We start from the raw sequence: 27,225 nt of genomic DNA on the forward strand, positions 1-27,225 counted from the left end.
AGATCTCTATAAAGTAACTGTAGTTTCTCTCTACTCTTAGTTGACAAGGGCTCTTCATTTGAAAACCTCCTCAAAAGCACATGGCCCGAATGTGGGCATTCATAGGAGATTTTTAAAGTTATCAGCACATTATTTTGTAAAAATTTTCATTTCAAAAGTGAACTAAATTAACTCATTAAAATGTCATCCTATTATACATACTGTCTATTTGTTGGAGATTTGGGAATGTGCATTTTATGTGCAATTATTTTTAATAAAAATCCACTGGATTCACAAATTAATATGGAATATTGCCTTGCACATGGTAAACTGAAATCTACATTATTGCTGGGTGTGACTGAAAACAATATTCTATTCATATAAATTAATACAAGTATCATTGGTAGTGTTTTCAGACTTATCACCTAATTTCACCCACTGACTCCCCTTTAAGATCATTTATATAATTATAACATTATTCACTTGTGTGTTGTTATTTTGTTAGTTTTGGGGGAAACTCTTATTTCCTATACTGTTTGATTCAGTGGAAACAACTATCTTAAGTTTTGTTTATGTTACAAAATAACACATTTAAACTATAACAAGGTATAAACAAGTAACAACACCATAACCAGGGGTGCCTGGGGGGCTCAGTTGGGAGAGCATGCAACTCTTGGTCTCCGAGTTGTAAGTTTCAATCCCACATTGGGTGTAAAGATTACTGAAAATACAAATCTTAAAAGATAGACCCCAAAACTGGAACTAGAGGACTAAAACTCTACCCCTTTAAAATTATGGCTTGCTACAAAATAATTGTAGAAAGTGGCTTCAACAGACAAGTAGTACAAAAACGACTGACATTAAATTTTCAAAAAAGACTTTGCTACTATTTAAGGTGCAAAAAGGCCATTTTTTAAAAACTGAAATTCAATTAACATATAATGTATTATATGGTTTCAGAGGTAGAGGTCAATGATTCATCAGTTTTATGTAATATCCACTGCTCATTACATCATGTGCCCTCCTTAATGCCCATCACCCAGTTACCTCTCTCCCCCCACCTCCCCACCAGCAACCCTCAGTTTGTTTCCTACGATTAAGAGTCTCTTATGGATTGCCTCCCTCCAAAAAGGCTATTCTTATATTGAACAATTATAAGATGAGCCACAGTATTTTGTCAACATTTGAATTATAAAACGGCTTGGATTTACACTGTTCAATATACATATAATGGAAATCGCAATGGGAGATGGATGTGTAACTTTAAATTTTCTAGGAGCTACATTTAAAACATAAAAAGAAACAGGTAAAATTAATTTAAATAATTTATTTAAACCAACATATTTAAAATATTACCATGTCAACGTCTAATCAATATAAAACATTATAAATGAAATTTTTAACATTTTTTCATTTTTTTCACTTATAGCAGAACTCCATTCAGATAAGCCACATGTCACATGTTCAGTAGTCACATGTAACAAGTATATAATAGCCCAAGTCTTGATCTTTATCAATAAAGAGCTTAAGGTATTCAAATCAAACCTAATTTCTCCTGTTCATCTAGTAGTATCTTCTGAACGTCTATTCTTCTTCTAATATTACGCTAAATTCTTCAAGTATTTTGAACAACAGACCCTAGGTAACAACATAGACAATCAACCCTGATTCAACATAGAATTTTCTACAACTAAGTGTCTTTAAAGTCATTATACCCCCACTTTATCTAAAGTAAGAGTTACTATGATAAACACTGAGGTAACAAAGGTTAATGATGATAGCAAAGGCTTACATTTATTAAGCACTTACCATGAGTTAGACATTGTTCACATGTGAGAACTTTCACTTAATTCTTAGGTTAACCCTAGAAGGTGGGTGCTATGATACTCAGAACTGTAAACTCCTAACATGGGTTTCACCAATGTGAATAGTGCTTCTCATCCCCCATGCAATGCAGTAATAGTGGACTATACTTATTCAGAACTGGCTATGGGTCAGGCACTAATATTAAGCAATTAAGCATCATTATTTCAGAAAATTTCCCTAAAAGCTTATAAGATAGGGATTATTAATTCCATTTTTCCAAGTTAGGAAATCGATTCAGAAAATATAATTATCTTATACAAAGACTGTAGCCAATAAGTGGAACTAAGTCTTTGCTCATGCCATGCTATTTACTATAATGTATAGTCTACTTATGCATAACTCATTCTGGACAAAAGAAGGTGTTTTTTCTGGGGGCTCCCTTATACACTTGGAAAGACAAGGCTTACTTGCTAGAAATAATTAGAAATTATTTTGAGCACAATGAAAATTGTGTGGTTCTAATAATAAGTGAGGATAAGTTTAGTAGGAAGAGCTGGATCATTCTGGAACAAAGATTAAAGGAGAAAATATTCCTTTTGGTTTTAAATGCCAGCATTGCCCAAGTGCCACTTATATCAGGAACCCACATATACAATCATTATAATAACTACATTTATTATAAGGACTGCTGTTTGTTGAGTGCTTTATCTTTTGCAAAGCTTTGGACATATTCTGGCTTTTGCGATCCATATTATTACCTTAAGAGGGCAGGGGAAATATATGTTTGTTCTATTGTTGAGGGAAAAAGGGACTGACGTGTCTAGGACTGCATAGTAGCTCTCAGGTGAAAGAGCCAAGTTCAAGTTAGGTTTTGTTCATCTGAGTCTAGCATGCTTTTCTCTATGTCAGCGTTTCCAAGAATCTGGTACAAGCAGCCCTAGTGGTTGTGATACGATGTTAGCCATAAGCAGGCCTGCTCTTTATTTTGGTAATATTTATCTTTTTGGATATTAGAAAAATTTATACAGTACAGCAAACCATTCTTTCAAGGGCTTTATTGCTTAGCATGTATTAAGTTACAAAAGTGAGTTTAACCAAATAAAAATGTTAAGTAAATAATAGCCGAGGTGGTATGTGCATATGGTACAAACCTAATCAAAATTTGGGAGAGGCCACCTTATATAATGCCATATATTTCCCAATAGAAATTATTACTTGTAGTTTCTATTACTTGGTGCAGGTTCCAAGGGACAAGTTGTACATTTAATTTTTTCTTTGGTTACAAAAGAACATGTACCACCAATGGTAACTAAAGCATTTTATACCCTCAGCATTATTCCATTTGGACTTGACATACCAATTATTTGTATTATTATCTTTTCTTCTTCATTGTGCTGTCAACTCCTTGGGGACAATGACTTTATTCATCTTGGTGGCCCTCAGTGTGCTGAGACATTTATTTCAATCAGGTTAGTATTTTAGAAAGAAACAGAGACCTACTTAAGTTACATCAAGAAAAAGAGCCTATTTTTGGAAGGACATATGTGGACAGATCTAGAAGGAAAAATGATAGAGGCAACTCTGGCTCGCCTCCCATTCTCCTCTCAGGACATGATTCCACACAGTTCTCTATTTCTCCATGATACTCTCTATCCTCCAATTGGCTTCCTTTCTGACTCAGAATTTATTTCCTTATAATTTTGGCTCTTTATAGCCTCTGGCTTGACTTCATCTATCCTGTGATCTTCTGCAACTCCCTCCCTTTCTCCAGCTCCTTAGTGCAAATTTTCCAAACAGGGAATTTGGTTGATCTGCCATTGCTCTTGACAACAGTCATTCAATCACTTGTTTAAAAACAAACAAACAATTATTGCATCTAATAAGTGTCTCAGCTTTACATGTCCAATATAGAATAGTTAATTCATGTCCCACCAACCCCTTACCACTATCATCTCAGGTCTTGGGACCCAAAACTTGATTCCCTCTCTTCGCCTTACCTTCTTCCCATATATTCTTTGCATCAACCAATTCTATGACCATACTTTTAAATATATCCTAAATCTTTTCAGTTTTCTCCTTCACAACTGACAAAACTCTAATTTAAGCCACCATTATCTCCTGCTTACATTAGCCAATAGTCATTTAACTGTTCTTGTCCCACTGAAAAATATTATTTTTCACAAAGCAGCTACAACAATTCCTGAAATATGCAGGGATGTCCACTCTCACTTCTTTTATTTGACATATTACTGGAAGTCCTAGACATAAAAATAAGACAAGAAAACATAAATAAATTCTTAAAAAAGGGGGGGGGGTGCCTGGGTGGCTCAGTCAGTTGGGCATCTGCCTTTGGCTCAGGTCATGATCCCAGGGTCTTGCGATAGAGCCCAGCATCAGGCTCCTTGCTCAGTGGGAAGTCTGCTTCCCCTCTCCCTCTGCCTGCCTCTCTGCCTACTTGTGATCTCTCTCTCTCTCTGTGTGTCAAATAAATAAATAAAATCTTAAAAAAAAATAAAATAAAAGTCATCCAAATTGGTAAGAAAGAAGTAGAATTTTCACTATTTGAAGATGACATGATACTATATACAGAAAACCCAAAAGACTCCACCAAAAAACTACTAGAAGTGATAATTGAATTTAGTAAGATCACAGGATAGAGCAATGTATGGAAATATGTTGCATTTCTATACACTAATAATGAAGTAGCAGAAAGAGAAATTAAGAAAACAATACCATTTACAACTACACCCCAAATAATAAGATACCTAAGAATAAACTTAACCAAGGAGGTGAAAGACCTGTACTCTGAAAACTATAAAATACTGCTGAAAGAAATTGAGGGTGACTCATACAAATGGAAAGATATTCCATGCTCACAGATTGGAAGAGCAAATATTGTTAAAATGTACATATTACTTGAAAAAATTCTACAGGTTTAATTCAATCTCTATCAAAAGACCAACAGCATTTTTGATAGAACAAGAACAAATAATCCTAAAATTTGTATAGAACCACAAAAGACCCCAAGAAGCCAAAGCAATCTTGAAAAGACGGACAAAATTGGAGGTATCACAATCCCAGATTTCAAGATGTACTACAAAGCTGTAGTAATCAAAACAGAATGATACTGCCACAAAAAAAGACATATAGATCAATGACACAATAAACAGCCCAGAAATAAAGCCACAATTATATGGTCAATTAATCTTCAGCAAAGGAGGCAAGAATATGCAAAGGAAAAGGACAGTCTCTTCAACAAATGGTGTTGGGAAAACTGGACGGCAATATGCAAAGGAATGAAACTGGACACTTTGCTACACCATACACAACATAAACTCAGAATGGATTACAGATCTAAATATAAGACCTGAAGAGGTACCTGGGTGGCTCAGTCGGTTGAGCATCTGCCTTCGGCTCAGGTCATGATCCTGGGGTCCTGGGATCGAGCCCCACATGGGGCTCCCTGCTCAGTGGAGAGCCTGCTTCTCCCTCTCCCTCTGTCTGCCTCTCTGCCTACTTGTGCTCTCTCTCTCTGTCAAATAAATAAATAAAATCTATCTATCTATCTACCACCTGAAACCATAAAAATCCTAAAAAAGAGCACAGTCAGTAATTTCTCTGACATTGACTATAGCAACATTTTTCTGGATATGTCTCCTGAGGCAAGGGACATAAAAGCAAAAATAAATTATTGGGACCACATCAAAATAAAAGCTTCTGTACAGTGAAGGAGACAATCAACAAAACTAAAAGATGGCTTACAGAATGGGAGAAGATATTTGCAAATGACATATCCAATAAAGGGTTAGTATCTAAAATACATAAAGAACTTATATAAATAAACACCCCAAGAACAAATAATCCAATTAAAAAAGGGCAGAAGACATGAATGGACACTTCTCCAAAGGAGACAACCAAAGATGTTCCACATCACTCATCATCAGGGAAATGCAAACTGAAAGCACAATGAGATATCACTTCATACCTGTCAGAATGGCCAAAATAAAAAACGCAAGGACAAGCGTTAGCAAGGGTGTGGAGAAAAAAGAACTCTTGTACACTGTTGGTGGAAATGCAAACTGGTGCAGCCACTGTGGAAGAGTATGGAGGTTCCTCAAAAAATTAAAAATGGAACTGTCATACAAGCCAGTAATTCCACTACTGGGTATTTAACCAAAGAATATGAACACTAATTCAAAAATGGACCCCTATGATCATTGCAGCAATATTTACAATAGCCAAATTATGGAAGCAACCTGAATATCCATAGATAGATGAATGGAAAAGAAGATGTGGTAAAAATATAAAGTGGAATATTAGTCAGCCATAAAGAGAATGAAATCTTGTCTTTTGCAACATGGATGGATCTAGAAGGTATAAAGCTAACTGAAATAAGTCAGTCAGAGAAAGACAAATGCCATATGATTTCCCTCATATGTGGAATTTAAGAAACAAAACAAATGAACAAAGGAAAAAAGAGACAAACCAAGAAAGAGACTCTTAACTATAGAGAACAAACTGGTGGTTCTCCCAGGGAGGTGGAGGGGATGGATGAAATAGGTGAAGGGGATTAAGAGTACATCTGCTGAGCACTGAGGAATGTGTAGTATTGTTGAATCACTATATTGTACACCTGAAACTTAATCAAGCACTGTATGTTAACTACACTGCAATGAAAAATTTTTTTAAAATCTTAAAATATGTAAATCAAATCATATCACTCTCTTATTTTTAAGCAAAGGATTTCTGTTGCATCTAGAATAAAGTGCCTTACATGGCCCGTGAGGTTCTACCTGATGTTGCTCTTGCCTTCCTCAATGCATTCCACTCTCCCCCTCACCCACTGTGTTCTTACTGTATTCTCCTGCTTAATCCTCTACTGTACTAAGTCCCCTCTTCCCTTTGCACTTGCCCTCCTTCCTCCTCTTCTTCTCCTTCTCCTCCTCCTCCAAGTTTCTTCTTTTTGTACTTGTTTTTCTGCCTGTAGAAATCTGTTCTCCAGATCTTCACATGGGCCATTCTTTTCAGGTCACTCAGGTCTTAGCTCAAATATCCCCTCCCAAGAGGAACTTCCTTGCCTGACCGCTTCCCAGTTATTCTCCACCACATCACTGTTCAATTTTTGTCATTACACTTGTTGTTATCTGACATGATCTTCGTCTTTGGTTTGTTTGCTTGTTTTCTTTCTCTGCTCCTTCTCTTTATTGCAATGTCAAGCTCCAACAGAAGAAAGACCCAATCTATCCTGTTCTCCACTGGACCTCCAGCACCAAAAACTAGACCTCTTTGCATGGAGTAGACATTCAAAAAATGTGCTAAATGAGTGAATGAGCCTCTCTTTGTCCCAGCAACCATTCACAGATTGTTCACCAATGAATAATTTGGTGCCTACTCACATCCAGTTATCTACAATGGGTAGGGCCTCTAGGACCCAAACTTAGCTGCACATGGCTTGGATCTGTAGCAGATGGTAAGCACCTTATACTCATCTGGTTACATACCTGGCACTCATTTACTGATCAAATGAGTAAGTGGACAAGTTCAAAAGTTCAGCAAGTCTCTGAAAACTCCTGATGATGCACAGTAAGACTGAAAGAAGAGCTGAATGTGCTTTGCTTTTTTTTTTTCATACCGTCTATGTTTCTCTTCCAGAAAGCATTATAAAAAGTGCTAGAGACACACTGTTTATTTGGCTAGCGGCATTTGGTTGAAAATTGAAGTGATTTTTAAAACTATAGAAACATAGTCATCTGGGCACTAGTGATGAGCTTGAGCTAGGAAGTAATTCACATTATATTTTCATTTAGTCTTGCACAACATAAGGCATTTACATTCATTTTCTTCTATGGCACTGTGTACTCCAATATGGGATATTTATGCTTTTTTAAAAATCTGCATAAAGGAAACAATAAACTTTATCATTCTTTAGAGAACACTCACTTTGCAGAGGGACCAAATTCCATCTCTAAAGACCATGGTAATCAGAGCAGTAATTTCAGGTTTGGAAATGTTAAAGTTCATGTCATTCTGACATGATGGCTTAAACTGACAAAAGTATATATATATATATTTAATGGTTAATTATCCATAGCATTTATTATCTCCAAACAACTGCTTGTGGTGACTTGCATAAAGACAGGAAAAACCAGTCCCTTCTCATTCTGGCAAAGAATAAACTCAACCTAGAGGTAAATAAGAATAAATTCTTGAAAATTAACCCTGAAGACAAACTCATATTTTCATATCTGTGAGAGAAGAGAGTTTACCAAACAAGTACTCTTTGCAATGACTATTGGGCAGACTGTTTTTAATGCCAACATTTTATGAGGGTTTGTTAAGATGAGCACCATGACGTGAATTAATTTGATACACGAATTCTTAAAAAGTTCTGTCATGCTGTGTAAATATTAAATTGTTAATTTAGGCAATTTGTCATAGACCTCCTTATCATTAGTAAAGATTAATAGGGCCTTAATTCTAATTATTTGCACTATGACTCTGTGTGATGGTAATATCATGTAAGGATTTTAGGGATTCAGTGCAAACTTTTGTATAGTTGAGAACTTGCTGTGGGTCTTGAATGAGACATATAAACTCTCTGTGTCTCAGTTTCATCAATGTTGGGTATTTTTTTTTTTTTAAATACTATGCTCCATGAAAAGAGAATCTCTCTTCCTTTTTAAATTTCCTTCATTGTCAGGCCCAATGCCTGGCACCATACTGAACCTTTGTTATATCGATTCATAAATCTCATAGGAGTTCATTGAAGAATGTTGACTTAATAAAGCAACTGGAATGGGGGAAGTATAAGATATCTTTGTCAGGGATCAGGGGTAAAAGAAAGAAGGACATGGTGTTCTCCAAAAATTTTTGCCAGGAATATACATGTCTAATAATTATATGACAAAGTGTTTATGTTCTACAATGATTAAATAAGTGCATTTACTGTATTCTATATTGGGAAGAATGTGAAGAACCAAGAACCTTCATAACCTCTTGGTGGGCATATAAATTCTTTACTGAAGAGGCATTTGGCAAAAATCTATAAAAAATTAAGGTTTATATACCTTTGCCCCAGGAACTTACCTTGCACATGAAGCCATAAAACTATGTTAATTGTAGCATTATTTATAATTGTGAAAAACTTAAAACAGTCTAAATGTCCATCCGTGGGTGATTGGCTTCATAAATTTCAGTATAGTTGTGCAATAAATTCTGGTATAACAATGAGCCCAAAGAATGTGGTAGATCCATAAGGGCTGACATGGAATGATATAAACAATTTTTAAAAAAACAAACAAGAATTAGTTTGCCAAATAAGACTTACACTTAGAATCAACCTGCATAAAAAAATAAGTGCATGCAAAGAAAAAGTTTGAAATGACATCCATCAGAACTCTTGACACATTGGACCAGATGGACCTCATAGATATATACAGAACATTCCACCCTAAAACAACAGAATACTCATTCTTCTCAAGTGCACATGGAACCTTCTCCAGAATAGACCACATACTGGGTCACAAATCAGGGCTCAACCGATACCAAAAGACTGAGATTATTCCCTGCATATTCTCAGATCACAATGCTTTGAAACTGGAGCTCAATCACAAGGAAAAGTTCGGAAGGAACTCAAACACCTGGAAGCTAAAGACCACCTTGCTTAAGAATGCTTGGATCAACCAGGAGATCAGAGAAGAACTCAAACAATTTATGGAAACCAATGAGAATGAAGACACTTCACTCCAAAACCTATGGGATACAGCAAAGGCGGTCCTAAGGGGGAAATTCATAGCCATCCAAGCCTCCCTCAAAAAAATTGAAAAATCCAGAATATACCAGCTGTCTCTACACCTTAAAGAACTAGAGAATCAACAACAAATCAAACCAACTCCACACGTAAGAAGGGAAATAATCAAGATTAGAGCAGAGATCAATGAGGTAGAAACCAGAGATACAGTAGAACGTATCAATGAAACTAGAAGCTGGTTTTTTGAAAGAATCAATAAGATCGATAAACCACTGGCCACACTAATCCAAAAGAAAAGAGAGAAAGCCCAAATTAATAAAATTATGAATGAAAAGGGAGAGATCACAACTAACACCAAGGAAGTAGAAACAATCATCAGAAGTTATTATCAACAGTTATATGCCAATAAGCTAAGCAACCTAGATGAAATGGATGCATTCCTGGAAAACTATAAACTCCCAAAATTGAACCAGGAAGAAATTGACAACCTGAATAGACCGATATCTAGTAACGAGATTGAAGCAGTGATCAAAAACCTCCCCAAAAACAAGAGCCCAGGACCTGACGGATTCCCTGGGGAATTCTATCAAACTTTCAAAGAAGAAATAATACCTATTCTCCTGAAGCTGTTTCAAAAAATTGAAGCAGAAGGAAAACTTCCAGACTCTTTTTATGAAGCCAGCATTACCCTGATCCCCAAACCAGGCAAAGACCCTACCAAAAAGGAGAATTTCAGACCAATATCACTGATGAATATGGATGCTAAGATTCTCAACAAGATCCTAGCAAACAGGATCCAACAGCACATTAAAAAGATTATCCACCATGACCAGGTGGGATTCATCCCTGGGTTACAAGGATGGTTCAACATTCGCAAATCAATCAATGTGATAGAACAAATCAATAAGAGAAGAGAGAAGAACCACATGATCCTCTCAATTGATGCAGAAAAAGCTTTTGACAAAATCCAACATCCGTTCCTGATTAAAACGCTTTAAAGTATAGGGATAGAGGGAGCATTCCTGAACTTCATCAAATCTATCTATGAAAAACCCACAGCAAATATCATCCTCAATGGGAAAAAGCTTGCAGCCTTCCCGTTGAGATCAGGAACACGACAAGGATGCCCACTCTCACCACTCTTGTTCAACATAGTATTAGAAGTCCTAGCAACAGCAATCAGACAACAAAGAGAAATAAAAGGTATCCAAATTGGCGAGGAAGAAGTCAAACTCTCTCTCTTCGCAGATGACATGATTCTTTATATGGAAAACCCGAAAGACTCCACCCCCAAACTACTAGAACTCATATAGCAATTCAGTAATGTAGCAGGATACAAAGTCAATGTCCAGAAATCAGTGGCTTTCTTATACACTAACAAGGAAAATACAGAAAGGCAAATTAGAGAATCGATTCCATTTACTATAGCACCAAGAACCATAAGATACCTCGGAATAAACCTAACCAAAGAGGTTAAAGATCTGTACTCGAGGAACTACAGAACACTCCTAAAAGAAATTGAAGAAGACACAAAAAGATGGAAGACCATTCCATGCTCTTGGATGGGAAGAATAAACATCGTTAAAATGTCTATACTGCCCAGAGCAATCTATACTTTTAATGCCATTCCGATCAAAATTCCACCAGTATTTTTCAAAGAGCTGGAGCAAATAATCCTAAAATTTGTATGGAATCAGAAGAGACCCCGAATTGCTAAGGAAATGTTGAAAAACAAAAATAAAACTGGTGGCATCACGTTACCTGATTTCAAGCTTTACTACAAAGCTGTGATCACCAAGACAGCATGGTACTGGCATAAAAACAGACACATGGACCAGTGGAACAGAGTAGAGAGCCCAGATATGGACCCTCAACTCTAAGGTCAAATAATCTTCGACAAAACAGGAAAAAATATCCAGTGGAAAAAAGATAGTGACTACCTCTGGGAAGTTATATTAAAGGAGGTTCTGATATTCTCATTCCCTTCTGTACGGTGGGATTTCTCAGGACAGAAAATAAAATGTGTCCCTTTTTCTAATAAAGTAAAAGATATTTTAAAGTGTAGTTATAAACAACAGAAAGTGAGATGTTTGAGATGATGGGATGTAAGACAGAGGAAGAAAGATGGAAAATGAAACTCTTGGTAGGTATGCTAAAATAATGCATGAATATGGAGACTGTTGAACATAATCCTCAGCTAATTTCGAAAGATTCCAAGAGCTAATCAAGTGCATCTCAGAAGAAGCCCTAACTTTGCAAGTGGTTCTTTGCACTTTCTACTTATTTCTGATATCTCAGTGCTGGGCTTAAGGAGCATTACAACTACAAATCCTTCACTGTAATCAAAGATGTTCAGGCTCCCTGATTAGTAGCTGGGAACTCTCAGCTCGCCAACTCCTGCTTCCTTCCAAATCCACCTTTTTGCCAGGGAAATGAGGATCTGCCATAGCACTAATCCCTCTGGAATAACTTTGTTAGAAAACCATGTCATTTATTTGACTCCTTAACACCTCGCCTCCAAGTGACAGCTGCTAATTCACCACAGAGTCTTTCAAAATAAAAAGTGAAAAGTTCTACAAACCATATCAGCCACAGCTCATTTATTTCAGAGTCTAGCCAGCTGCAAAAAAGGGAAAAAGGGTGATCATTACAGCACCAGCCTGGAACTGTTTTTCCTTCAGTTTATTCCTGGACGTGGGAAATCAACTGGAAGGCAAATGCCAGTAATTCTGAGCTCCAAGGAATATAATGTCTCTAAGAACCATTCCCTAAATCCTTCTTGCCTGCCTAGCTTGCCTGTCTGTGGGGAGCAGGCTATACAGATCTGGGAGGGCGGGAAGGAGTCACTGGGATTAGGGCAGTTTGGCAACCTAAGGACATCACTGCTGTGCCTTACAGTGCAATGGTGAATAGTCTTTGAGGTAAGCCAAACCTAGATATTCAAATCCCGATTTTGCCATTGATCAGCTGTATGATGTTGGGCAAATCGATTCAACCTCAATGAGCCTGTTTCTGCACCTGTCAAGTGCAATTCAGAGTCTCTGTCTCATAGAAATGTATCTCCCAGGGTTGTTAGAGCACAATATACGTAACGTGCTTTGCTCGGCTCCTCTTATATGGTAAAGTTATCTGGCTTTTATTTGATCATAATGATGCTACTCATGATGATGGTGATCATCATCCCTGTTGGAAGAGAGTTGTGTGTGGCTGTAAACGACTCTGTTGAAATACTCATGGACAGCAGAACTTTAGATAGATTTCTAGGTCTGACGTTTACTAGCTGTGCGATCTTGAATAAGAGTTAAGTCTCTACATGCTGATCTGTAAAAAAAAGGGAATAAAAATACTCTAGCTCAGCCTTTGTTACAGTGTGGATTGACAGTTCAGGGGATAATGACCATACCAATAATTACACACACACACACACACACACACACACACACACACACACGATGAAAGAATTAACTATCCATCCTACTTTCTGATTTCTACTCTCATTTCCACTTGGTCTAGTGGGGAGAGGCGACCAGCTCTTCAGCCTTTTTTTGGCAGGGGCTGGGCGGGGGGACATGCTCAAAAGCACATAATGGGATTATAGTGAAATTGCTACAGTTAGCCCATTACTACACAACTTAAATTACTATTTGCTTCTTTGTCATTTATTGTTCTTCCTTCTAAGAGTAATATGTGCTGACAACGAAATTTGGAAATAACAGAAAAGAGAAATATCCATTTGCTTATTCATGGTAACTTTCTTTTTCTATTTTATCATGCTAAGCATAACAAATAAGGCAAGTGTTTGCTTCAGCCAAAGTGTAATCGCAAATATTTTTAAGAAAAAATCTCTCAACGTTAAAAAGCAAAATATCAGGTAATTGCAAATTGGAGCTCTACTTATTTCTCCCGAGCTCCCCAATTCTCCACCCTCTGTGTGTCTAAGAATCACATGGGGACTTAGTAAACGCCAGTCCTGGGTCCTCCTGACAGTAATGCTGAGTAGGTAGGTCTGCCACAAGATCTGGAATCTCTATTTTTACCAAGCTTTCTACATGATACAGACACAAGTCGGGGGCCTGAACCTCACACCAGGAGAGATTCTGAAGTCTTGAGTCATGTCCAGGACCCTGCATCCCCACAGCTGGATCCTAGAAGGGGAATCAGGAACGTGAATCCCAGCCTTACAGTTGTCATCGCTGTTTCACACTGGGCCCTGAGGCTTTTACCTTCCTGTTCTGACTGTAGAGCATCTGGCAAGCAGGCAGCTTGAGAGCAGTGCCTCCTTTTTGTTTGACCCTGTGGGCCCCCTGACAATTCTATTCATTTCATGGCTCACAAAATGCCATTCTTTCCAGGTTGGGTGGCGGTGGGAAAGGAGAGGGAACACAGGTCCCCACCACTCAATGACACCAGCTTGACCTCATACAGTCCATTGTGTGACTTCTGGCCACCAGCTTGACAGCTCCAGGGGATACAAAGAATGTTCTAATATTTCTCTGTTTCCAGAAAAGAAGGAAGCAGAAGTGAAGGTTAATGGGACCTTGGAACAGGCACCTAACATTTTCAAGGGACAGGACATACATACAGATATGAGTGGGATGTTTCCTTCGGACATTCCTAGCTATTGCTATAGCCGAATTTCTTTGTTTTCAAAAAAATTTTTAAATTAACATATAATGTATTACTTGTTTCAGGGGTACAGGTCTGTGAGTCATCAGTCTTACACAGTTCACAACACTCACCATAGCACATACCCTCCCCAGTGTCCATCCCCCAGCCACCCCATCCCTCCCACCCGTTCCCCTCCAGCAACTCTCAGTCTGTTTCCTGAGATTCTTTGTTCTTTTCTAGCAACTTGGTCTCTGTCTCTCTAATTCTTGGAAGGAAAACAGACAAAAGATAAAACTAGAACTTAATTTTATAACTTTGAAAAAAAAGCAATGTCTGCATCCTTCCGAGGTGTAATGCTTCTCGCAGGTAATGAGTTCTGTTCACTACACTCCCTCATGCCTGCTCTGTAAAATGACACACAGTGAGACCAAGAACGACATAAAAGGCTCACTCAGCATACACTAATTTAATCTCTGCCACTTGTCAACTCCCTCAGGGAGCTCCATAGAAACAAAAGCCTTGATTACATAACGTACAATCATTCTCAGTAAGTGCCCCCCACCCCCCAATCCTGGTCTTGAAAAGCCTGTTCAGATTTTACCTAAATAGGACAAATACCAGTGCAATCCCTATGAAGTTGAAAGAAAGAGACTTGTATAAATTAATTTCATTGAATCTTCCCATTTCCTTCTGCTTTCTCTGAAGCAGCAGTGTCAGTGGCATGATCAGGGTTCCTGGCCAAGACCAGTACAACTGTTGCCCTAAGAAGGAAATCAACGTATCTCCATCTTCATAGAATTAGTGGTCTAATTCACTCTTTTTAAAAAAATTTTTAATTAACATATAATGTATTATTAGCCCCAGGGGTACAGGTCTGTGAATCGCCAGGTTTACACACTTCACAGCACTCAACACACTCTCCCCAATGTCCATAACCCAAGATCTAATTCACTCTTAAGAAAGCTTCAATTCAGGGGGCGCCTGGGTGGCTCAGTGGGTTAAGCCTCTGCTTTTGGCTTAGGTCATGATCTTGGGGTCCTGGAATCGAGCCCCGCATCGGGCTCTCTGCTCAGCAGGGAGCCTGCTTCCCCATTTCTCTCTCCCTGCCTCTCTGCCTACTGTGATTTCTCTCTCTCTGTGTCAAATAAATAAATAAAATCTTTAAAAAAAAAAAAAAAAGCTTCAATTTAGGGGGCACCTGGGCGGCTCAGTCAGTTAAATGTCTGCCTTCGGCTCCGGTCATGACCTCAGGGTCCTGGGATCCAGCCCTGCATGGGGATCCCTGCTCAGTGGGAAGCCTGCTTCTTCCTCTGCCTCTGCCTGCTTCTCCCCCTGCTTGTCCTCTTTCCCTCTCTCTCTCCTTCTGTCAGATAAGTAAATAAAATCCTCTTTAAAAAAAGGAAATTTCAGTTCAGTTTTCTCATTTTATAGATAAGGAAAACAGGTTCAAATTGGAACTCTGTGCTGGTCATTGCGTGTTTTTTCTCAGCTCTCTCTCCTCCTTTCATGTTCTTTTCTGCATTTCGGGGGTTTGATTGCCTTACCAACTGGCTTCCAGTTAGGTTCAGCCAATTCGAAGCTCGCTCCAGAGGAAGCCTAGAGAGGGGCAGTAAGGGAGAAGCCAGGGTATCTCTCCCTCTCTTCTTCTTGCTGCTTTGGGCAGCATCTCTAGCGGTGGCTGCATCTCTTTCATGGTTCATGCTCCTTCTGGATGTCTCCTCCTTCCATAGTCCCGGCTTCTGCTCCACAAGCCCCATCCTCTGCTCTAATAAGACCCCTTCTTCCCTTTATGCCTCTTGCTCGAGGGTCAGTAAACACCCGTCCATAGGCAAAACTGAGGATATTTTGTAGGTACTTATATAATGTTTAAAATTATATATAAAATATATATCAACCATTCTCAGCTCACACACACCATGTGAAAAAGGCAGTGGGGTGGCTGGATATGGCTCAAGAACCTTACTTTACCATCTCCTGCTCAAGACTTAGGGGAGGTGGTGCTGTCTCACAGTTGCTAACCTCTGGATTGCCTCTTGGTCCCCTTTCTCATCATTCAACCCCTGTCTACCCTGTTCCCTATCTTAACTTTTAAAAATTGAGCCAAGGGAGATGAGCTCTCTTTTCCCAGCTGGACCATGACTGATACCAGCAATGACTTGTTTACAACCATATTTCAAGGAGTAGAGTTATTGTCCACTTTATAAATTTCTTATGGCTGTCCGAAATGTGGGTGTAAACATGTCTCAATGGAATCCTGTCAAGTTTCCATTTAAGTTAGGTCAGCTGGCTGCCTATGTGTGTGTTGCTGACCATCCTGGTTGATACGTAGTGTTGAAAAACTCATGGCACTGAACGTTGCCTATAAGCCGAAGTTGGTCTCCATGCTCACCAAATGCTACCCAACATCACTGCAAAAGTAATGGAGAAATCTGGGAAAAGGTGACCCACAGGGTTGGGTTGTAGATGTAAATTCCCATGGACATGAGACATGGATGATGATGTGAATGAGAAGCCCTCCATACCAAACAGGCCCCTCTCCAGCACCTCCACCCCTGCCCAAACCACCACCAGCCCTTCCCTGGATGGCTGCCGCTGTCTCCTAACTAGTCTCCCTGACTCCACCACTGTCCATGCCCCCTTAAGACTATGTACTTTATAGCCACAGGAAAGATCTTTCAAAAACATAAAGCAGCATGGTTCTGCTCCTCAAAACCTCCAAAGACTTCCCATCTCACCCCTTATAAAATCCAAATTCCTCATATTAACCCATGAGACCCTGTGTGATCCAGCTTCTCTTTGCATCTTCAAGTTCATCTCCTGCCTCTCTCGGTCAGCCTCATTCCAACCCAGCAAGGCTGGTCTCCTTGCTGACCTTCAGACTCTCCCCGAGCTCAGACATCAGGCCTCCATACTTGCTCCTCCACCTCCCAGGAAGGGTCTTTGAGGCAAGCTCTGTTGCTTGCTCTCCCTCTCTCAGTTCTTGCAGGTCTGCATTCCAATGTCACTTCTCAGGGAGGCTTTCCCCAACCCGCTAATCTAACACAGCACAGATGCTCTGGCAATCTCCCATACCTTCTTAATTTCCTGTCTGCATTGTCCATGCTGTTCCCTTGGCTGAGAACATTCTTTCCTCTTCTCTTTCTACCAGCCTAAATGCTACCTCTTCAGGGAGGCCCTTCTGGATCATTTCTTGTATATAGGTGTCCTTTAACTCTCTCCACTCTACCAAAATTTATTTTACTTCTCCATGCCTTGTTCACCTTCTTCCTGGAAATTACCACTACTCTCTCTCTCTGTGTATTCTTTGTCCATGTCTTTAATGTCTTTCTCCCATCCCTGTATAATTGTAAATTTTATGAGGGAAGGGGCTATGTCCACTTCACCAATACATACCATGTGCCCACGGAGCTCAGGGCCCCATACACTAAAGAATCCCCCACCCTGTTAGAGGCCATCAGTCACCCAGCCACGTGTCTCTGGGTTTCCATAATGGTTTTCAAATGCGAGCATCCGAGATCTCTGCTTGTAGGCTTTATTGGGCTGCAAGTGTGGGTTTGCTCTGCAGGCAGTGCCAGGGAGTTGACAGGAGCTGCAATAGTGGTTTTTGACCAATGGCCAACAGGAGTTGGTAAATAATCATCCCATCACTTGCCTGATAGAATTACTCTGAAGCATATCATCTGTGTTTTCCTAGAAGTCTCAATTGCCCCAATTGATCATGGTGGTACCTTGCCCATGAATCTACTCTTTACTGGTTTTCTTCCCTTTCGCCATGCCTTACTGCTGCTACCAGGGATCACCTGCCCAGACAACTACAAATCCTTATGTCAGGGGGTGCTTCTGTGAGAACCCAGACTAAGAGATCATCCTAAGTCCCTCCCACCACCCACCTTTTGGGGTAGTGTTGCAAGGTAACTGCTCCAATCTACACAGGTCAGGAGAGGAATTGTTGGGTCGGGGGGCAGTAATATGTCATTCACTAATTTTTTCATCTAACTCATTCCATGCATCAGCCACAGTACACATTTTCTGTGATCTCTGCAGGCGCACCCTACAAATGACAGTTCTTTTTTTTTTTTTTTAAAGGTTTTATTTATTTATTTGACAGAGAGAGAGATCACAAGTAGGCAGAGAGAGAGGGGGAAGCAGGCTCCCTGCTGAGCAGAGAGCCCGATGTGGGGCTCGATCCCAGGACCCTGAGATCATGACCCGAGCCAAAGACAGCGACTTAATCCACTGAGCCACCCAGGTGCCCCCAAACGACAGTTCTTATCTTCACTGCAGGAACCTCCAGATATGGCTGTCCTCATTCTTGGTCTACAGTTAGGCTGTGGGGCCAGTTCCTTGCATTACATTCTATTAATCAAGGGTGTCTGGATGGCCCAGTCAGTTAAGTGGTTGACTCTTGATTTCAGCTCAGTGGTCACATTCTCAGGGTCCTGAGATTGAGCCTTCATCGGGGGCGTTGGGGGGCATGCTCAGCAGGGAGGCTGCTTGAGCATTTCATCTCTTCCTCTGCCTCTGCCTCTACCCCAACTTGTACATGCCCATGCTTTCTCTTTCTCTCTCTCTCCAATAAATAAATAAATCTCTTAAAAAAAAACTATTAATCATATGTACAAAAAGGACACTACAATTCAGTGAACTCTTCATGTATGCTAAACATGACTTAACTGAATGGTCACAACCATTCTAAGGGGAAAGTACTATTATTTTTTTTCTTACAATAAGGAAACCTAGGCCCAGGGAGATTATAACTTGCCCACCCACTACGTGACAGAGCTTGGATCTGAAGCCAGGTGTTTAATCTACCATTAACCCTTTGGCTACACCACCTGCAAATCTCCCTAGCTCTCCCTGCCCCATAGAACCACCAGGTCTCATCATACACAAAATTTATTTTAATGTGCAACATTATGAGGAGATACTGTAGTTATAAAGTTTCTGAAATGTTAGCCAAAAAGAGTGAAACCCTTCAGTAATGAGAAACAATAAACAAATGCTTAAATGTAATTGCAAATGTAGCATTTCCTGAACACAAGGAATAAAACATTGCAGCCCTTAGCATTTTTATTTTCCCCAAATTGGCCCTTATGATAAAAAGAACAGTTTATCACCACGGCTCTAGGGTATGGATCTTAGAGAAAAAATGCTTTTCCCCCAACAGAGCTAGCATTACTAGGTAATGGCCCAAACTCCGCAGATTTCCTGGCATCACCCTGCACCTGCACCCATGCTCCAAACAGGAGTGGCAGAATCAGAGCAAGTGGCTATGGTTATAAAGGGGAGAACAGGGTTTATGTAGCCAGTGCCCAGCTGAGCACCCCAGCTTGCCTTTCCCTCAACTCAGAAGACCCCATCTCAAATTCCATTTCAAGAATCACGAGGAACAGACCAGAATCTCATTCCCCTACTCCCACTCAGGCCACTCAACCCCGGAAGTACTGTGCTAGTGCCACTGAGCGTTCTCCATTCTGTCACTTTGGGAGGATTTCGTCTCCCATTAGTTTAATGAGAAAAAAAATACAGACCTGATGATACCTTCAAGGACAACCCAAATAAGCATTAAAGAGCTAAAAACAAGTTAATAAACGTGAGACACTTAAATACGTATGCACTTTTTAATGTTTGCATATGGGAGAGAGACAGTTGGGGAAGCTACCTTTCTGGGTAAAATATAACATAATAAAGGGGTTGTTTTGTTGTCTTGGGGATATTTTTGCTAATTAACTAAAATAATTATCCTTTTTAGCTCTCTATTTTTAATTCCTTTCTTGATGAAAGTAAAAATATTATACTAAAAGAGAACTTATTGAAAGCCAGGCCTTGTTTTAAGCATTTCCCATATATAATTCACTTAATACAATACTGCTGTGAAATATGTAACACTGTCTCTGTTTCACAGAGAAAACAAAGATGTAGGCAACTTTCTTAATAAAACATAGCTAATAAGTATGAAAGTGGGGATTTGAACCCGGCAGTCCATCTTTATAGTTCAAGCTATACTATATTGTTTCAGTAGATTAATGGTATAAAAAGTCATAAAATCTTATTGTAGAAAATTTAGAAAATGTAAAAAGTATAAAAAGAATATTTGAGTCATTCATAATTTTACCACAGAGAAAGAAATTAACATTTTGATGCAATGATCATGACATGATCTCCATAAAAATGATTTAGTTTTTGTTATTTGAGTATGCCATGAGAAAAGAAGAGTGGCTAACCACTATATTTAGAGAATATATTTGGAATGGACTGACAAAGTATAAACTATCTTATACAAAATTTATTTTGGAAGTGCCATAGATCACTTCCAAAATCTAAGTAATCTTCTATTTTTCAGAAACTGAGGTTAAAGTACATGCTAGTATGACTTCTAAAGGAAGGAATCCACCATATATGCTAAGATACCACAAATACAGAAAACCAACTTTGGCTTCATATATGAAACCTGAACTAGAAACCATAAGGGGAGATGTTCTGAACTGAAGGTACTGATTTCTAACCAAGTTGGTTTTCACATGATCAACATTACACAAGATGGAAAAAAAATATTACACAAGATGAATTTTGAGTGAGAGTAAATAGGGATTTATCTTTATCTATTATCTGTCTGTCCATCCGTCTGTCCGTCCATCCATCCATCCACCCATTTTCTTTAATGTTTGTAATTCAACCAATACTTAGGTTGGACTACCCCAAAGTAGAAACTGCGATCACAACATGAGAGCAAACTGTTTTTGGAGGCTTCATCTCTGAAAAGACCAGTAAGTGAAGAATTGAGACAGGAATGGGAAGGAAGGCAATAAAAGGTGTGTTACTGACCAGATTTCCACCGTGGGCTGAGCAATCCTGCTGGATACCTCTCAGAGATGTTATGAAACATGCTTTAGAGTTGTACTGCATGAGAGGGGAGGAAGTTGGGATTCTATCCTCCAACTTACATTTTTATTGGATGAGGGCTGCTCCAAGAGACAGTAACTCCCCAGCATTTCTGGTCTGTCCTATATACTGACCAAGCAAGTTCCCATGGCCACAGAAAGACTTTTAACAGTCATAAAAGCTTGCAGTGAAAGGTGTAGGCATGCATGGTGAAGGACTGGGAGATATGGGCATGGCAGTATCTGTCACAGCCAGGTAGTAAAAAATAAAACAAAATCAGAATCATTAAATAGGTATAGTTTTGTTTTCTGGTTAGTCACTTTATACAATGCCCAAAGCGTCTCCAATATCTTTAAATGTTATTTGAGAAAATGACTTTTAGTGGCTGCCTAGCTTCTCATTTTTTTTTCATTTTTTTTATTATGTTATGTTAGTCACCATACAGTACATCATTATCGATGTAGGTCCCATGATTCATTGTTTGTGTATAACACCCAGTGCTCCATGCAATCCGTGCCCTTCTTAATACCTATCACCGGGCTCACCCATCCCCTCACCCCTCCCTTCTAAAACCCTCCATTTTTTCCCCAGAGTCCACAGTCTCTCATGGTTCATCTCCCACTCCAATTTCTCCCCCTTCGTTTTTCCCTTCCTTCTCCTAATGTCCTCCATGCTCTTTCTTATGTTCCACAAATAAGTGAAACCATATGATAATTGACTTTCTCTGTTTGACTTATTTCACTTAGCATAATCTCCTCCAGTCTCATCCATGTTGATGCAAAAGTTCAGTATTCATCCTTTCTGATGGTTGAATAATATTCCATTGTGTATATGGACCACATCTTCTTTATCCATTTGTCTATTGAAGGGTATCTTGGTTTTTTTCACAGTTTGGCTATTGTGGATATTCTAGTTTTTCATTTTATGGGTATGCCACAATTTATTTAACTGATTCCCTATTTGGGGGCATATAAGTTGTTTCTAATTTTGAAGAACTTAAAATGATTCAACAGTAAATACTTTTGTACACACTTCCTTTTCTATATCTCTGGTTATTTTTTTAAGGATAAATTAGTCAAGGGCAATCTTGTTAATTAGCTAAAGCAGTAATTAGTACTCCTTAATCTACAATAATGCTTGAAATTGACAGCAAACCTAATATTTTTAATTTTGCTGGGGGGGGTGTCTCAAGACATGTAAGTGACATAATAATTTATTTTGCATTTTAAACCATCTTGTATTCTTTATATTCAGTTGTTCTCAAATAATGGGAGATCCTTACACACTGGAAAATTTATTATTGTTTAGCCAAAGTGGGAAGTTTATCACCACAACATCAAATGAGATAATTACTTACAAGAAGCAGGAGGTGAATGTTCTCCATAAACATCATCTCACGTAGGCTTAAGGTAAGACAGTTAGAATCCCTGGAATTTTGTACTCTACTTGTCTGAGGGAAAGTGTACTGAATTCTCCTTGTCATTCTCCAACAGTCTGGCACAATTTCTTTTCCACTAAGAAGTCCTTAATAACCACTATCAGTTACATTCACTGGTTTTTTCATAGTTTTTGCTTCTTTACTTCTTTGAAGTTCTGGGTGGCACTACTCATGCTGACTGGTAGCACATAGGACACATTCTTACCTGCTGTGAAGCCTACACTTTGCTGGTTGTCTCACCTCTTCTTCTCTGCTGGGCTCTTCTTGGTTTCCTCAGTCATTCCTCTCGTCCTTCATTTGCAGGCATATCCCACAGGTGAGCAGTGTGCTCCCATTCTTGCATTTCTCTTGGTGACCTCTCTTCTTCCAGGACATCCTTTTCATTACATGAAAACAACTCTTTTGCACTTCATTCTGGCTTCACCTTTCTCTTCTTCCATGGGCTTAGCACAAATTTTCTTGACAGAAAAACACCTCAAACTCTGCATGATCAAATCCAAATCTACATTCTCTGCTTCAAATGGTTTTCCCCATGATTCTCTTTTCATCATCTTTAGCTCCTTCTCTCTATTCAATCCCTCAGAAATTCCAGATCTTCTAAAATCTTTCCATGAACCGCCTTTCCACCCTTGTCACTTTTCTCTACCATTCTTTTTGCTCTGACTCACCATGCTTCAAACAGTCTGAACGTTGTTTTCTTTAGTTTTTAATTCAAATTAGTAGAATATATGAAATCTGAAAGTTTAGAATTGATTTTCTATGTGATGTTGTCCAAATTTTTCTCCACTCAGTCTTCTCAGTCAGAGTAATGGTGACCTGCTTCACTGGGTTGGTGTAATGATCACATAATATACATGAAGGTGGCCAGTACAGTGTTTGGCAGGCTTATAGCAGGCTTGCAATAAGAATTTGCATACATATTTATTCATCACTTGGACCCATCAGAACTAACCTTTGCCATGAAAATCTTTGTTCTCATAGCCCACAAACTCTCTGCTCTAACCTTTAGCTTCCATTTGACATGGATCGAGGATCCATGCAGAGTGTTAGTTGGCATTCTTCAAGTACACTTTCTATAAAAATTAACATTCTTATGATAAAAAAACTCTACTTCACACTTCTGTGTATAAAGGGCTAAAAATTTTGAATCCAGACCCCTCCAAATTATCAAATAAGTTGTTTTTTTTTTTTAACCAAATTAACACATACAGTAGATGAGAGAACAGCTAAATATTTCTTGCTCATTTTGATCAGGAGTCAAAAGGAAGGTCAGAAGACAAATGTTTTATGCCCAGAGTAAAAAGAATATATTGCTGAATGTAAATTCCTTCTGGTATGAGCCAAAAAAAATGTACTTAGGGTGGTATAAAGGAGTCACACACTTTGTCATATTTATCAGAAGCAGCACGTGAATATTTTGTAAATTATCTAGCATTTTCTAAATTGACTTTATCCCACACCTGATAATCTAATAAGGAAGTTAAGCAGCTTTCTTTGCTCTGTCATTTGCAGCCTTGGCATTAGAGTTTATTGCCTTCCTTGTGTTTGCAATTAACTGAATAGTTAGAAGCTGCTGAATGCTCTTTTTTTTATTTCTCAGATTATGACCAAATCATTGGCACTGGCTTGTAAAGTTTTGGGAGAAAATAACCTTTTGGGTGATTTACATCACTAGCCTCTTGTTAACCCAACTGCTTCTAAAACAAATGATATCAAAATAATCTCTATAGATTCTAGATGTGGTCACTTACCACTGACAGCTTCCCTAAGAAGATAATGGCACACCATTCTGAATTATCCAAACGTATGAATGAAATTGTAACTCCAGTAAAAACAGAGCCTCTTTGGAATGGTATGGATATCTCTTAGATGGACACTAATGGGACAAAAGTGCAAGATATTCTGTGGGATGAGTGGGCTAACCTTGATTCCTGAATAGTAGACGCTAAGTGTTATACAGATGTGGTAAGCAGAGTGCCAAAAGCTTTCTTGTTTTTTTCTAGAACAGTGGTTTTTATAGTGCTTATAGGAGACCTAGGGTTCTAAGGAGATACTGGAGGTGCCGCAGTGGGGGAGGGGGCGATGTGTGTGGCAGGGAGAGGGCGAAGGAAGACCAGCTCTATGCTTCAAGCTCCTTTCCTCACTGGCTTCAGCTTCCTTGGGGACTCCCATCTGTTCTAGATACAGAGCTTCTGAGAAAGGTAGTGGTTGGAAGATAAGTGTCTGCTACTGAAAAAGTAATACAGAGCTTCTGAGAAAGGAAGTGGTTGGAAGACAAGTGTCTGCTACTGAAAAAATAATGGTGGATTATCTTTGTCCCAGAATCCAAGTAAAAATATTTCAAAGAAGTGGGCCCCTGTCCTCATAGATGGCAATAAACATTTTTATCCAATTTCTTCAGCTGCCTTTTATTGGGCTGGTAACACGTCTTGGGAAGAAAATTAAGCCCAATACCGGAAACCGTTTGCTTGGAGTGTATTTTCAAATATACACTTAGCCAAGGATTGCATGGAATTAAATATATTACCCTGCTCTCCACCAAAAACAAAACAAAACAAAATAAAACAGGCACTGTTTTCCTGTCTAAACAGGTCTCTTGATTACTATCTTCCAGTCTGAGAGAGAGACCTGTGCTCAATGTATAATGACTTGCTGATCTTCAAATGTTAATGGATTGACCTTTGACTCATCTGCTGCTACCAATCATTTGGGAGAAAATCACTGGAGAAGGCAATGCAGACTTTACAATTTCATGAATAATGTTACCAAGCATCCTACCCTTGCTGTCCAGCCATGGACATTTCTGATCTCCTATGCTAGATCTCAGCAATTGGTAGTTCTTTTCTCTCATCCTAGATTCCACATATTGATCAGTGAGTGTGCATTGGCTTGGTCGTTCTCCAATAAGCCAAGGAGCGCATCCAGAACTTCAGAAGTGTCAAGCACTTCTTCCCCCACCCCCATTTGCCTCATTTCTACTCACACAGGGAGATTTTATTACCAAATTACCAGGGAATCTATGCTTAATATTCCTGAGCTTTGTACTCTCTTATTAGTTTAGAGAGTATCTACTTGAACAGAGGTGTTTGCAGCTTTTATGAGTTCTACTCTTAAAAATCATTCAGTATATTGGTATAAATCCTACTTCCCATGATTGATTGGCTATGAGCTGAGGCACTTTTGTTTTGGACTAGGGAAGTTTCACTAAATCAGTATAATAAGAATATGTTCCATGACACGCAGATCCTCTGAGATGTTCAGTGAGAGAAGGTGTCTCTTTCCCAAACATATTTGGGAAACGTTGTATTTCTCTTGGTGATTCAAAATGTGCATTAGAAAAGCAGAGTTCTAAGAAGTATTTCTTAAATTTATTGACCATATAATTTTTAAATTATCCCTCACCCCTTCTCTCCCTCCCTCCTTCTTTTCTTCATTAAACATTAAATATCTAGGGCTCATGGGAAAGATATTGGAAAACACTGTACTTTCCTGTTTAAGAAAAGTTTTCAGGGGACAATTTCTACCTTTTTCTGTAGTCCCAGAGCCAGCACCATGTCTGACACAAGATGATTACTCAATAAAAGTTAAACTGAAGTGAACAAGAGAGTAGATTAATGAGATGCCAAACATCGTGCTGAAAGTTGTTTTACAAAATAATACCAGGGGCGCCTGGGTGGCTCAGTTGGTTAAGCATCTGACGTTGGCTCAGGTCATGATCCCAGGGTCCTGGGATCAAGTCCTGTATTGGGCTCTTTGCTCAGTGGGGAGTCTGCTGCTCCCTCTGCCTGCCACTCCCCCTGCTTATGCTCTCTCTCTCTCTGACAAATAAATAAAAATCTTAAAAAAAGAAAAATACTAGGTAGGGGCATCTGGGTGGCTCAGTTGGTTAATTGTCAGACTCTTGATTTTGGCTCAGGTCATGGTCTCAGGGTGGTGAGATCGAGCCCAGCATCGGGCTCTGCGCTGGCTGTGGAGTTTGCTTACGAGTCTCCCTCTCCTTTTCCGCCTGTCCCTCCCCTTCCTCGAAAATAAGAAAGAAGGAAGTTCCCTCTCTGTGAGCATGAACAGCCATTCCCTACCTGAATGGGTAGGCAAATGCTATGTCAATGCTGAGGTTACTTTCCGTCTTGTTGACACAGTCCACACTCAGCCGCAGGCCTCCGGAATAGCCACCGCATGTTGCAAATGCAAAGATTGCAAAAAGCTGTGGAGAACAAAGAAACAAAAGAAAAGAGTTATTAGAATCTAGAGAGTTATTAGAATCTAGATCTAGAGTTATTAGAGTTATTAGAATCTAGATCTAATCTAGAGTTATTAGAATCTACACTAATCTAGTGAAGTATATCATAGGAGTTTAGTGTCTGGGTTGAGAGAGGTTACGGTTCTGCTAAAATATGGCATCATATATGGTTCAGGCAGGAAGATGAAAGCCAGGAGGATGATGGGAACTGCAGAGGCGGTCTCTGAAAAAAATAATCTGGCAAGCTGGGGTAACTTTGCTTGGAGGAAAACTGAACGCAAGACAAAATATCCGCGTTTGTGTAAAGAACTGTCATGCCTCAGAAGGTAGAGATAGGATCTCACATTAAAACAACCGGAAAGTCATACACTGAGGGATTAATGACAGAGGTCTCCAGGTAGGAAGAATTTGAGGTGTCTCTTTGCTTTCTTCCTTTGGTTTTATCTGTATTTTCTGCAATTAACATTTTTTATCTTTTGGAGTAATAAAGTTTTGTTTTGTTCTGTTTTGTTTTGTTTTGTT

At 39.1% G+C, this 27,225-nt stretch overlaps 1 protein-coding gene across 2 annotated transcripts in view; it reads right to left on the minus strand.

The window, feature by feature from the left end:
* SYNPR (synaptoporin) overlaps positions 1-27,225 on the minus strand; it is a gene marked incomplete at both ends in the record, with an annotated part of 313,384 nt that overhangs the window by 94,548 nt on the left and 191,611 nt on the right. For both annotated transcript variants that reach the window (XM_080810440.1, XM_080810441.1), the window contains one exon: positions 26,543-26,667. In XM_080810440.1, coding sequence (XP_080666566.1) covers positions 26,543-26,667 — 125 coding nt within the window. The remainder of the gene's footprint in view (positions 1-26,542; positions 26,668-27,225) is intronic.

The sequence above is a fragment of the Martes martes genome, assembly GCF_963455335.1.
Source record: "Martes martes genome assembly, chromosome: 1".
In the NCBI taxonomy this organism is placed as follows: Eukaryota; Metazoa; Chordata; class Mammalia; order Carnivora; family Mustelidae; genus Martes; species Martes martes.